Source organism: Nicotiana tabacum, chromosome 1 (genome assembly GCF_000715075.1).
Source record: "Nicotiana tabacum cultivar K326 chromosome 1, ASM71507v2, whole genome shotgun sequence".
In the NCBI taxonomy this organism is placed as follows: Eukaryota; Viridiplantae; Streptophyta; class Magnoliopsida; order Solanales; family Solanaceae; genus Nicotiana; species Nicotiana tabacum.
In genome coordinates this window covers 220,577,902-220,592,880 of record NC_134080.1, presented here as the reverse complement: position 1 = coordinate 220,592,880, position 14,979 = coordinate 220,577,902, and the positions used below count along the sequence as shown (strand labels likewise).

At 35.0% G+C, this 14,979-nt stretch overlaps 1 protein-coding gene and 1 long non-coding RNA gene across 2 annotated transcripts; one reads left to right on the top strand and one right to left on the bottom strand.

Moving 5' to 3' along the window:
- The first annotated feature begins 5,850 nt into the window (after positions 1 to 5,850).
- Positions 5,851 to 8,301, top strand: LOC107798380 (AAA-ATPase At3g50940-like). Its single transcript, XM_016621354.2, has 2 exons — positions 5,851 to 6,924; positions 7,710 to 8,301. Exons 1-2 carry the CDS (start codon positions 5,947 to 5,949, stop codon positions 8,196 to 8,198), a joined length of 1,467 nt encoding a protein of 488 aa, XP_016476840.1. The 5' UTR covers positions 5,851 to 5,946; the 3' UTR covers positions 8,199 to 8,301.
- Positions 8,302 to 10,754: 2,453 nt separating this feature from the next.
- On the bottom strand, positions 10,755 to 12,031 carry LOC142163558 (uncharacterized). The gene is made up of 2 exons (XR_012694515.1): positions 11,940 to 12,031; positions 10,755 to 11,123 (listed from the first exon to the last, which is right to left on the bottom strand). It is a non-coding gene; the product is annotated as an uncharacterized LOC142163558 (long non-coding RNA).
- Between the last annotated feature and the right edge of the window lie 2,948 nt (positions 12,032 to 14,979).

Genomic DNA, 14,979 nt, shown 5'->3' with positions numbered 1-14,979 from the left:
GATAAATTTGAGCGAAAACACTGTTCAAAACCCGAAAAATATGCTAATATAATATACTGGAGTTCCAACATAAGTATGCTTGAACTCCAACATATTATACTGGAGTTTCAGGATAAGTATGCTGGAACTCCATCATATCCAGCATAATATGATGGAGTTCCAGCATAAGTACACTAGAACTCCAGCATAATATACTTGAGTTCCAGCAAGTATAATTGTCCAGTATAATATACTGAAGTTTGGAGCACCGGTGCTCCAGTCTCCAGTATATTATACTGGAGTCAGCAAAGTATACCGGTCAAGCATAATATGCTGGAGTTCATATACAGGTGCATCGAACTCCAGTATATTATGCTGGACCGGTCTCTATTGCAGCAAAATAGTGGCTATTTTTTATTGATTTCGTAAATGCTGGCTATTTTTGAATGACCAGTCCAAAAACTGGCTATAGCGTGCTATTTTTACCCCTTATTCCAGGCTAGCTCCGTGTCCGAGTGAAATAGATCCAAAAGATAACGTAGCCAATAATAACGTGGCAAATTCCAACATTTTAAAAAAAGAAATCGTATTACACTAGGACACACACTCTTTAGTAAAAGGCAAGCCTGGTACATGTAGCGTCTTGCGTTCATGCAAGGTCCGAAGAAGGATCTGTTAGTAAACTATATTTGTAAACTAATTTTGGAAAAGTTAAAACAACATAAACAGTAATATAAACGAAACAAAAATTAATTCGAGCTCACTGAATTCGCAATGTTTCCTTAAGGAATTTAATCTCCTCCTAGTACCCAAGGTTATGGATTATTTCCTCCCAGGATAGAACGAATTACATACTGGTATAGTGGTACTTCAAACCCCAGTGTTTCAGCGAACACAAAGTTCGATAGCAAATCAAACTTACTGTTGCTTTCTTTGAAGTTAAAACAATGGAAAAGAAAGAGGAGACACTCAGAGAATCATATAGAAATTTTGAGAGAATAGACTTGTATTTATAGTCAAAGTTGGGCTGAAATCTGAAGAGGTTCAGCTCTTCAGAATGACTGTTTATGCAAAACGGCCATAGCATAAATGCCATAACATAAATGGTTATTTACTCAACAATAAAGAGGGAAAATAAAGAGGTAAAATTGAAGAGGGTAGTTTAATTTTCAGTTACACCACCGAAAAACGCAAAACTGATTGGATTTAATATTAATATTAATATTCTGTTATTAAAACGAATATTTAATAACATTTCTGTTAATATTTTACTATTAACAAATAAATTTGGTCCAAAAAATTAATCAATCAATTAACCGAAGCCGAGCCGAGCGACGACGACGACGACGCGATGCTTACCTTCTTCTCAACTCTTTAAGAGCTAGAAGAAGAGCAATTGCTTATATACCCATAAAAAACCTCTTACTCTTCCGATATGGGACTAATGTTGTATTCTGGGCCAGGCCCGGGCCTAAATGGGCCAAACGGGCCGGGCTTAACGGGCATGGGCTTAGCGGGCCTGGGCTCTGGCGGTCCCGGGCCTCACGGTCCCGGGCTTCGTGGGCTCAACGGATGGAACTAGCCCGTGACGGGCCTAAGCCCATATGGTCCTGGGCTAAACGGGTTGGGCTCGTGGGCTTAGCGGGCCTAACAGACTTTTTTTATTTCCGTGCTTTTTTTTAAATTTTTTTTTGTTTAAGGCAATTTCTTGTAAACCATATCATGGCTATATAAAAAATATATATGTAATATATATGTAGAAATCTAATTATTAAAGTGTTTGACAAAAAAGTAAAATAACAAAACAATAGTAAAACTAAATTGCCATGCATAATAAATTAATAAGAAAGTACAACATGCAACATAAATACGTCTAATAATTTTAAAATAACACAAATTGTTGAAAAATCTTAAAGACGAATTTGCGGATAAATACCATCAACACAATACGTTATATGCCTCCTTAAAATGCCTGTGGTACACCTTGAACGAAAATTTAAGACTCTTCCACAGTTCTTGCATTTTAATATTTGGCCTTCTTTATTTTCTTCAAGCACTTCATAGTAGTGCGAAACAAATAAGCGCTCATTTAGATGTGAAGTTTCATCATAATTATCACCTTGAGAACCCCTGAACTCCGTCCAAGATTTAAGTGCTTTTAAGCCCGCAGCTCTTTTAGACGATTGTGAACTAGACGAAGTAGGGGTTGGAACATTTGGCCTAGCATGATCTAAGGCAAGTTGATAATCATTATAAATTGTTTGAGCATTGATTTTAATTGAGGCTTTTGCATCTGCAAGTGTAGCAAATTCCTCATTTGAAAGATCTAAAGCCTTATAAATATTTTGAGTACCAAAAATGAGGACCTCCTAATTTCATTGTAGGATTTAACATTGCAGCAACACCATAAATATGAGGGATAGGGAAAAAAATATTTTTTAAACTTTTCTTTCATTTCATTTATAGCAAGTTGATAAATTTCCCCACCCTTCGAAAATTCAACAAACAAATCACATAGTGCTGCAACATAAACTAAACAATTTGAAATAGTAGGATAATATTGCCCAGAAAATGCATTTGTAGCAATTTGAAAATGTTCTAAAAAATCTATAAGAATTTTAACATTCGTCCAATCTTGAGTAGTAAGCATTTCATCAACATCCTCACCACCTGTCCGAGCATTAAACGTTGCATTAATTGAGTTTCTATATTCATATGCAACTACTAAACTTTCGTACATACAATTCCATCTAGTCGGGCAAGCTTTAGGAACCTTTCTTTCTCTAAGGCCATATTCATCACATTTTTTAAAATATTCTCTAAGTCTACTTCTACGGTTTGAATAAAAAAGCCAATTAAGAGTCATTCTAACCTTTTCAATTTCTAAATTTAAAATTCGCATACCATCACCGACAATTAAATTATAAATATGACAAATACATCTAACATGGAATATATTCCTAAATGCAGGATTTAATGTTGTTGTAAGTATGCCTATAGCACTAGTGTTACTAGCAGCATTATCCATAGAAATTGCCATTATTTTATCTCTAAAGCAAAAATATCTACAAATATATGCAACAGTGTTAGCTATAAACTTACCTGTGTGACATGAATTAATTATTCTATACGCAATAATGCGTTTTTGCATTGTCCACTCCTCATCTATCCAATGACTTGTAACAGTTAGATAATCACAATCATTATGACTTCTACCAATATCAGTAGTAATAGAAATCCGATTAGTTATATGAGTAAATAAATACCGCAAATATTGTTCATATTCATATTTATATTTATAAATATCCCTCTTAACTGTTGCGCGAAGCCAACCTTTATAAGTAGGATTAAAAACTCTTCTAATATAATGCACCCAATTAGGATTAGAAGGAAAAGAATAAGGTAAGCACATAATGGTAACCATCTTTGCTAATTCTTCACGATCTCTATTTGGATCGTAATATAAAATACCTCCGGTCACAGTGTTAATTCCTGGTTGAACTAGATTTGAACCTGTACTAGGGTTAACATCAGAATCTACATGTGTTCCCTCTAGCTGCGCTTTCATTTGTAAATATCTAACTTTATCCCTAGGGTGTGTTTTTATGTGCCTAGTCAAACTACCCGTGCCGCTACGGTCTCCAGTATATTTATGCGCCAGTAATTTCCCACATGTTTTACACTTAGCCTTATTTTGTTCTCTTACTTGAGTAAAAAAATTCCAAACTAATGATGTTTCTAGGCGTTTAGGAGGTTGTCTATTAAAACTAGGGGTTTCTACAGGTGGGTCGGGCGGTACATCAGTTGGGTTATTAACAGGACTAGTAGGTGTATCATCTAAATCCGGTTGGGTTTCATCTTCATCCTCATTTTCAAAGATAGTTTCATTAGGATAAAGAGCATTCATAGTTTCATCATCTAAATTTTCACCTGGTGCAACATTATGGCAAAATTGACTATCGAAAAATTAAAAACAGGGGTTATCACTATCAAGAATAATAGGAGCAGCAGGACGTCTACCAGGTCTGGGTCGGGGAGCCGGGGGAAGGGTAGTAGGTTGGCCACTACTTTCACCAGTTTTAGCTTTACCCTTACCACCAAAAATATTTTTCAAAGAAAATGCCATATTAATTATAATTATACTAAATAAAACTAACAAAACTATAATATTAAAACTTAAGAGTTGGAACGCGTTTACCGAATTGCCGAACAACTTCTTGAAAATTGAAAATCGTTGAAGACTTGAATACTTCAATTCACCAACTTCATAATTTTTCACGAAATTTCAACAATAAAATAAGCAATTATAGTAGAGAGATTGAGAGAGATTGATGAAGTAGTGAGTAAAAATGAAAGAATGAGGGGGTATTTATAATTGAGAATTAGGAAAAAGTGTATTTATATAAAATTTTGGTGTTAAAATAAAGTTTGGGGGCCAAATGGCTATTTTTGAAAGTTCCAAACGGGTCAAAATTGCAGCCCAACGGTTACTTTTTTAATTTTTGACCGTTAAAAAAAAAAAATTAAAAAATAGCCGTTAGGCCCGATAAGACCGGCTCAGGCCCGCCAGCCGGTCCCGGGCTCGTGAGCTATTTTATCATACCCGGCCCGTCCCGGACTTTTTGCACAATTAAGGACCGGCCCGCCAGGCCCGTTTAGCCCGTTAGGACCGCGGGTCCGGTCCGGTCCCGGTCCCAGCCTGGCCCACCATACAGCACTATATGGGACAATGTTCCTTCATCAGGGGGAACTTAAAATTTCACTTAAATTTTTTATTTTCCTCCATTTCCCATTCAACATCTTTTAAGCATTTAATATACTTAAAATCTCAACAAGGTCATACCTCAAGGAAGTGTGATGTAGACGGTCTATCCCGATAATTATATAAGCAATCTACCGTGATGCAAGTATCACTGCTAATTTCATTGCTCCAACCCATTGGTCTACAACTTTACCGTTTATCAGAAGCTTTCTTTCACACACACTCTTCATTGCCGGTCAAATATGACTGCTTTTAAAACTTTAGCCCGATTTGCTGACCAAGGGAATCTGACCAAACTTGACACGTAGTATATACATAGTCCACATTATATATTACGTGTTAATTTACTAATATAATATAATGATGAAAATGATGACTTAAGATGCTGATGTGATGCTGATTAGGTTATTTCTATTAAACAATCTGGGTAAAGTTATCTCCACGTGACCTATAGGTCACTGGTTCGAGCTGCAAAAGCAGCCACTAATATTTGTATTAGGGCAGACTGTTTACATCACATCCTTGGAGTGCGGGAGAAATTCAAAAATAGTCAGATTTACAAGTGGTCATTCAAAAATAGCCACAGTTTCAAAAGTAATCGAAATTTAGCCACTTTTCATGTAAATATAAATCTGAACGAAAACGCTATTCAAAATCCGAAAAAATACTCCAGCATAATATACTTGAGTTTGGAGCACCGATGCTCCAGTCTCCAGTATATTATACTGGAGCCAGCAAAGTATACCGGTCCAGCATAATATGTTGAAAGTTCATACACAAGTGCATCGAAATCCAATATATATTATGCTGGATCGGTCTCTGTTGCAGCAAAATAATAGCTATTTTTCAATGACTTGGCAAACACTGCTATTTTTGAATAACCAATCCGAAAACTGGCTAGACCATGCTATTTTAACTTGGAGTGCGACGATTCTCTGAACCCTACGTGAATACGGGATACTTTATGTACTTTTAAATCTCGCAAATATTAAAATGTTAAGTTTCCAAGTCGGTGGTGGATGATTGCTTCCCAGAAAGTACCTAGTCTACCTCAAGTCTTGTTTTAATGTATTATTTATTCTAAACTTTATTGAAAATTCCATTAAACTATGAAGTAACATCCACAACCACAAACCATTCAAGTAAAGAATACCTTTTCATTTCTCATACTTTTAGCTAAATATTTGCTTCAATCTTAAAACAAAATGGCTCCTGAATTAGATATGGCTAATGTTAAAGCTGTTGTCTCTACTGTTGCCTCTGTTGCTGCTACAGCAATGCTAGTTCGTACCATAGCAAATGATTTCATTCCAAAAGAATTCCGAAGCTACATTTTCGACAGTTTCCACGACATTTTTCGTCGTTTTTCTTCTCAATTCACCATTCTTATCCATGAATTTCAAGGACCATCCCCGAACCTGGTGTTCGAGGCAGTAGAAGTTTATTTAGGAACCATAGTGAACTCTTCAACTAAGAGTATTCGATTAGGAAAGACGGAGAATGACAAGAATCTTGTCGTTACAATGGATAAAGACGAAGAGATCATCGATGTTTTTGAGAATATTAAGGTAACATGGAGAATGGAGTGTAGGCGAATCGAGTCAGGGAGCCAGAATGACGAGATAAGAGATATGATTGCTGCATTAAGTAGTGAACTTAGATGTTATGAGTTGAGTTTTCACAAGAAACATAAGGAACTGGTATTGAAGACGTACCTGCCTTACATTATGGAGCGATCAAAGGCCGCGAAAGAAGAATCCAGGGTTATAAAATTGTATTCGAATTTCAGAAACTGGGGTTCTGATGGTATGAATCTTGAACATCCTATGACATTTGATACTCTGGCCATGGACAAAGAGATCAAGAACGCGTTAATTGATGATTTGGCTTGTTTTGGTAAGGGGAAAGATTACTACAATCGGATTGGGAAACCTTGGAAACGAGGTTATTTGTTATATGGTCCTCCTGGAACTGGTAAATCGAGTTTGATTGCTGCTATGGCCAATCATTTGAACTATGATATCTATGATTTGGATCTTACTGAAGTTCGTAGCAATTCAAATCTACGATCGTTGTTACTTGGCATGTCGAGCCGTTCAATTCTTGTGATCGAGGACATTGACTGCAGTATCAAGCTAGAAAACAGAGAAAAAGAGGAAGAAAAGGAAAATAAGCACAACAGGGTGAGTACATATACCAATACTGCATTCAAATTTCTAACACTTCGTTATAACGGCCAAATTTTATTTAGAACTAATGTTTCATGTTATGTTATAATATATGTTCTCTATATAACACTTTGGTATAACAGTCAAACGAGACTATTATACAGAGGTTTGACTGTACATAAATCGATACTATAGTCGAACTTCTATATAACAATCATCCACTATAACAACAAAATTTTCTTTAGAACCAATTTTTCATATTATAATATATGTTTTCTATAACAACACTTCGTTATAACAACTAAAAATATTCAAAACAAATGAGACTGCTATAGAGAGGTTTGACTACAGTTCATCATTTTGCAGCTCGTATCACATATTTTCTTATCTCAACTCATACTTTTGACACATATGTTGCATAATATATGTTTTTCATAGCATCAAAATGAGATTGTTATAGAGAGGTTTGACAGTACGTAAATCGATACTATAGTCAAACTTCTGTGTAACAGTCATCCTCTATAACAACACTGTGCTATAACAATACTATAGTTAAATTTTACATAACAATCATTTTCTATAACAATATTTTGATATAACAGCCAAATTTTCTTTGGAACCAATTTTTTATATTATGCTATAAAATATATTCATTATAACAACATAATCCAAAAAATATACGAACAAACGAGGTTGTTATAGAGAGTTTTGACTATAGTTCATTATTTTGCAGCTGACATTACATATTTTCTTACCTCAACTCATACTCTTTATACATATGTTGCTTCTGTTTTCGCCAGGTGACACTGTCGGGAATACTTAATTTTCTTGATGGGATTTGGTCGTGTTGTGGAGAGGAACGGATAATCGTTGTCACGACCAACCACATAGATAAACTGGACGCAGCACTGCTGCGTCCAGGTAGAATGGATATGCACATTCACATGTCATATTGCAAGTTATCCGCGTTCAAGCAACTGGTTTTCAATTACTTGAGAATTCAAGAACATGAATTGTTTGATCAGATTGGACAACTCTTAGAAGCAGTGGAAGTTACTCCTGCAGAAGTTGCAGGAGAACTGTTAAAGAGCAAGAATCCAAATATATCTCTTCAAAATCTTATTGAATTTCTTCAAAACAAAATTGCAGAAAATAAGATGAAAATTGAGGTGGATTTGACAATGCAGAATGAGAAACCAGAGGAAGAACCAAAGGATACAACAAATCCTGAATCTACACTTGACTCTTCTGAGAAGCTCATGGCCGCAGAGACGAAGCTAGCCTATTAGGTGCATGTTTGGCAGAACTGAATCTTTTTTGTTTAAATACTGTATTTGTATTAGAAAACTTATTAAATATATATAAATATTTAATTGCGAATCCAGTAATTAAGATGAGCTGTGAGTTCTGATGACAATTTTAGAATCCATAAACTCAAATCTTGGCTCCGCCTCTGACTCTTGGCATAAAAACTGTCGGTCAACAAAAATTGATATGACTAATAAGCGTAACTTTCAGAAGGCGATTACTACAACTACACCTCAATCTCAATCTAGTTGAGGCCGGGTATATGAGTTCCAAACACTCCAAAATTTGTGTTTTTCAGGCAAATAAGAAGTTTATTTGGATGGTTGTTATGTATCGTTTCATAATGTATCGTATAGTATTGTATTGTACTGTATCGTTTTGATGTATATAATATTTAAATAGATTGTATTATTTTTCGTTGTTTCATGATGTCACGCACCAACAATATGAAGAATGAACTTGCAATATTAAAAAAAAATTAGTAATATTATTATATAAAAAGGATAAAATAGGATTTTTAATAATAAAAAAGAGGGATTTTTTAATAATAAAAAAGAGCAAGATGTGGGAAAAAAAAGAGGAAACGGTGCAACCACACCAAATCGGTCGTTCCATAAAGTGACACTTTTTATCATTACATAACGACAGATTTAACGATACGATACAATAAAATTAACCATCAAAAAAAATATTTAATTTAAAGTAACAATACGATACGATAAAAACGGGTAAAACTAGGGACTCTCCAAAATCTTATCCCTATCTCTACGCTAACATATAAATGTGAAAAAACTCTAGTCAAATGCTAGAGCTAACAAATGTGAAATTTATTCATTTAAACATATTCAGATATAAAATACAAAAGCAAATCGTAATTGATTTGAGCACTTGTTTTCAGAATCATTTGAAATGACATTGAAAACAAGTTATTTTGGATTTTGAAGATTTGAGTATTATAAATTGAAAATTTCGTCTTAATCCAAATCGTCAATCCAAAATACCCTTTGGACTCATCAGTCCAACAAAACTGATTGCCATTCCCAAAAGAAAAAATAATATTGTATAGCCGCTCTTAAAATAATAGCCGGATATATATATATATCGGCAATCAAATATAAATAGTTTCTGTCATAGGGAAAAAGTGAAAAAGCCTACCAACCTATCCAAAGTCTCAAAACATGAAATGAGAAATAAATACTCAGAACGAGATTTACAAGAATACAAAAGCCCAAACTTGTTTTAAACTTCTCTCTCCCTGATTGCCTATATAATATGCTCAGGTGGTGCGCGCGAGGGTGGACGTGTCGCGTCCCACTCAACGTGTGTAACTAGAAATTTTAGGAGGTCTTGGATGCCTTGGCACGACTTCATTACCGTGCTGCTTAACCTGCCCTCATTTGCTCGCCCTCTTGGACGCGAAGCATCCCTCTTAGTATCCAAATTAACCTAGGACTTGTTCTTGCTCAAATCGCTCCGCATTTGTCCCCTCTTCAACTTCCCTTATCTTTTAACATATCCTAGATACTTCCCAAATGGAATTAATCAAGTATTCCAATGAACTATGATCCTCATGTGGGTCCATACGTACTTTGAGGTTGATTAAGTTCGATGAATCTATAATTTCCAAGAGGAAAGTCGTATACTTTCAAAGTAGATGGAGCGATCAAGTGGCCCTTCTTGCCCCAATATACATCCAATGGTATAGAGTGATGCGTCGATATGAACATGGAACTCCTTGAAATCGAAGGATTGAGGCTAACAACAAACACTCATATGCACACTTAAAGGCTTAATCCTATTTTTTCTTTTTTGGTTTTCCATTCGGTATCCGGTACCCGTATTGAGACCCGACTAAATTCAGATTCGTGCCGAAAAGTCCCACACTGGGGGGTAAAGCGCTTCCTATCAAAGGTGACTCCATAACCAAAGTTCGAACGCGAGACTTCTGGTTAAGGATGAAGGGATATTTACCACTACACTACAACCCTTATTGGTGGCTTAATCCTATTTTAAGCTCGGTACTAACGTGAGTTAGGTATGAAAGTTACGAAACTTAATAGCGTTGGACTATATTTGTAGTGATCGCTTGCTTTAATATCTAAGGTATACTCGAGCACGATTGATATAATGAAAAGACTGTTGTATAAAAAAGTAAGTAACGTTCGATCACATTGAAGAAGTTGTCTCTACCTGCTTAGTCTTTCATTTTAAAAATTAACATAAACTTAAGTAAAAGAAAATAACTAGAATTATGAACTACCAGCTAATGATTAATATAATTCCTATCTATTCTTCTCTTCTGGGTAGTAACGATAGATCCATTGAGATCGATTCAAATTGAAAATACATATTTTTTATTTTATATGCATGCAAGATATATTGGGGTACAAAGAATTCTTTTTTTTTTTTTACAGTCGTATCTGTTAGGACCGAAATAATCAGGTGTCATGCGTAATCTAGTAAAACAAATCTTGAACGACAATAAATCAAACAACAAAAGAGAAATATACCAAAAGAGACACAAACATTTAACGTGGTTTAGTCCAAACAAACTGTTACTTTATTATTTGCAAACTCGTGCACTTCACTTATTTCATTATTACACAGGGTACGAAAGTAAAGGATACAACAAATTAAAAGGCGATAGCAAGCCTATCGTCAATTAAAGAGGTCTGATTGTATATAGTGGTTGAACATAGTCTATATACACATGGGATAATATGGCGAGTTTTGTGCGCAAACACAACAAATCCAACAATCACTACAATCAGCGCTGGTAGTACAAGCTCTAGTACAAGTTTTAAGATCATTAGCTTGTGGAAGTAGTCTCCTCTGGACTGTAGCGAGATCATGATCAACATTTGGTGTAGCCATCACCGATGTCCTTTCGAGCCACGAAATATTCGCTGAAATATTAACCATGATAATAATTATTAATGTCAAAAGCAGTCTGATTTGACAAAAAATCACACGTCAAATTGTTAGGACCGAAAAAATCAGATGTCATGCGAAATCTGTCAATTGACCTACGTCCACGGCGGAGATGAACAATCCACCATATAAAAGAGAGTACAAAATATTGAAAGAACAACCTTACGAAGATGCAAACACAAGTGACAGACTAACACTTGTACCGTAAAGTTCTCCCCCTAAACATGACTTTTAAACGTAACCTCATATGACTATATTGTGGATGCTAATGAATCGGAAGGAAGGATCCTCAATTTATAAAAGTCCAAACATTTTTCCTACAAGAAAAAGGACTAGCCAAATATGGAAGATTTATAATTTTCTTTTACGGAAAGGAAAACCAAATTATGATAAATATGGTGTCCTTTCTTCAAAGGCGGATGCATGAATTAAATTTCATGAATTCAACTTTTAAGAGTTTTAGCATTGAACCCAATATATTCTTAAACTTATGGGTTTATATCTACTCTTTTTGCAATTTTACTGAATTTTTACATATATTTTTTATTCCACGTCGAAAGTTATGGGTTCAATTGAACTCGTTGATAACACGCTACATCCGCCCCTGCCTTTTCTTCAAGAGATAGGAAAATCAAATATGATAAAAATATCAGGATAAATGCCTAACACAAATGTCATTCATATGGATATATCATTATCAAAGCATGCATATGAAATACTATGAGATAATCACATACAAAGTAAATATAATTAGATAGAATTATAATATAGAGATAAAGATATATGAATACCAGCTGCTGATATGAGAAGAATAGTAAGGATGAAGCCAAGCTTATGTACCATCATGTTAGCCATTAGTACTTCACGCTTTTTTGTGTGCGCATCTCATTGCTCTTCAAATATCGTAATTTATAGACCTTCTTGAAGCGAACGAGCTCTCTAATATATTTTCTTATTTAATTTTTTATAATTTATTAAAATGCTTTTATTTTTAGGTCATGTGCGTAGACTTTATTTTTTTAACGTAAAGTTATCTGCAACTTGAATTTCATTACTCCGTCACGATATTCCAAAAGTTAATTATGATCTAATTTAAGAAGTTTGACATTTGCATTAAATTGTGCTTTTCATCACCCTATTAAAATAATGATCTTATTTGATTTTAGATCCAATATTTTCGCAAGATGCATATTAGTATTGATGATCACAAGTTCCACTACATTTTCTAATATCAACTTGGCAAATTGACTATACTTCTAAACTATGCATAGTTCACTTCATTAAAAAAATATTCGTATTATTTTTTAGCTGTACACATTCTCGAGGTAGGATCTTAATTGATTAATAAACAAAGTATCAGATTGAGTTTTTCAAGTAGCTCTAATTAGTTGTGAAAACATTAAATAAAACTCTGCAAATTGCTCGTTTTTTTGTTTTTGTTTTTTTTGGTGTATACGTAATCTTAATTCAAATCTATTTGAAATGCAAGAACCTATGGCATTGCTTCCTCAAAATTGATTAGTCGCTAGAATTAAGCAGATACGAAGGAAGTCATTTTTCACGAAAATATTTTCAATTAAAAATATATTTTCTTAGAAAATACTTTTTAGTATTCGATTGGTCAGTGAAAATATTTTTTGAAAAAATAAATATTAAATATTAGTAAAAGTATTAGCAAATTGAAGAGTTTAATGATGATTTTTTTTCGCACAAATTACGCGACACATTAAACATTTACACTGTATTTGCTATTCGTAGCTATACTTTCATCAAATTTATCATTCTTAGTTGTATTTGAATTTCACAACAAATCCAATGAACAAGAGATTAATTATTTTAAACTGAAACACGAGAGTGCGCACTTAGTTAGTGGAGGTCTTGAGTCCGACTCTCAACAAGAGCATTTTTGTAATGATCTGACTGGTCGTTTTAAGTAGTTTAGCCCCGATCCCCTAAATCATGATTTTTCTATGCTGTATTGTGGTTATGTAACTTTTTGGGGTATTTGGTTTTGGTTTTGGGGGAGTTTCGGAGTGAAATGGGACACATAGTCTCTAAGTTGGAGGTTTAAGTCGTAGGAGTTGACCGTCGTTTGACTTTTGTGAAGATGACTTCGGAATGAAGTTTTGATGGTTCCGATAGTTTCATATGGTGATTTTGGTCTTAAGAGCGTGTTCGGATGTTGATTTGGAGATCCGTAGATCGTTCTAGCGTGATTTGGCGAAAGTTGAAAAGTTGGAAGATTTTGGAAAATTTAACCGGGAGTTGGCTTTATTAATATCGGGGTCGGATACCGATTCCAAAAGTTAGGATAGGTCCGCGATGTTATTTATGACTTGTGTACAAAATTTGAAGTCAATCAGAGTTGTTTTGGTGTGAATCAACATTGGTTTCGAAATTCGAAAGTTCATAATTTTTTAGGCTTAAATTTGGGTTATGATTCGTAGAGTTTATATTGTTTGATATGATTTTTGGCCTTGAGTAGGTCCTTTATGTGTTCTCAGATTAGTTGGTATATTTGGATGGGGCTTCGGGGGCCCCGGTGTGATTTGGATCGAATCCGGAATAATTTGGACTTGTAGAATTTGCTGAAGATTTGCAACTTCTGGTGTCTTCGCACTTGCGGAGGGATTGGCCACAGGTGCAGGATCGCAAAAGTGAGCAGGAGATTGCAGGTACAGAGCTAGCCATGTCCAGCTGGGCTCGCAGAATCGGAAAGAGATCCGCAGAAGCGACTTTGCTTCTGCGAAGGAGAGAAGCGCAAGAGCGACATTGGTCGCAGGTGCGGCATTTTTTGCCACAGGTGCGCATGCGCAAATGCGGACTTTTTCTCGTAGAAGCAGAGAGTAAGGAGTTAAGTCATGGACACACCTGCGATGGAATATCCGCAGGTGCGGAGCTGCAGATGCGGCAGTTGGGTCGCAACTGCAATTTAACTAGGCAGAAAATGGGAAAATTCGATGGTTCGATTCATAATATATTTTTGGACTTAGGGAGCTCGGTGGCAGGGGATTTCCCTAGGGTTTTTAGAGAGAACTTTGGGGTAAGGAATTCTAACACGTTTTTGATTAATTTACATGAATCTATTGATAATATTTTCGTTTAATTAGTGCTTTGGAGTTGAAAAGTTGGGGAAAATAGTAGAAACTCCTTGGGCTAAAATTTTGAGTTTTGAAGGGCGAATTGAGATTGGATTTGGGTAATTCTTGTATGGGTGGACCCGATATCGAATGGGTGTTTGGATTTTGTAATTTTGGTCGGGCTCCGAGACGTAGGCTCGGGTTGACTTTTGGGTCGATTTTTTCAATTTTTTGCAAAGATCGTATTTCATTATTTGAATTAATTTCCTATAGCTATATTTATTGTATGAAATTGCTTTGGCTAGATTCGAGTCGTTCGGAGTTGGAAAATCGAGGGAAAGGACTTCTAGTGGATTAATATAGTGTGGTTTGAGGTAAGTGGCTTGCCTAACTTTATGTAGAGGAATTTCCTCTTAGGATTGGTATTGGTTGTGATAATTGTGATGTGTAATAGTCATGTATACAAGGTGATGAGCGTGTACACAGGCTAAATGTGAAAATTATCGATTTTTACTTATGTAATTTCCTTTCATGCTTTAATTGAGTTACCTTAACGTGTTATAGTAATCACACTTAGTCTAATTTCATATATCTACTTGTATTATCTCTTACTTGCTAATTGCTATATGTTTTTAGTTGAAATTCTTTTTTTCTTATTCCATATTCATTATTTAACTGTTGAATTCTTACTTGAAATTGCTATTTCTTGGAATATCTTGTTGTTAAAATTGGTATTGAGTTGCAAAGTCTG

What these genes read in the sequence shown, in the direction of transcription:
- LOC107798380 (XM_016621354.2), top strand. Translation starts at nt 5,947, where the DNA reads ATGGCTCCTGAATTAGATATGGCTAATGTTAAAGCTGTTGTCTCTACT. An exon ending in AGGAAAATAAGCACAACAGG is followed by an intron (nt 6,925 to 7,709) that starts GTGAGTACATAT and finishes TGTTTTCGCCAG; the next exon opens with GTGACACTGTCGGGAATACT.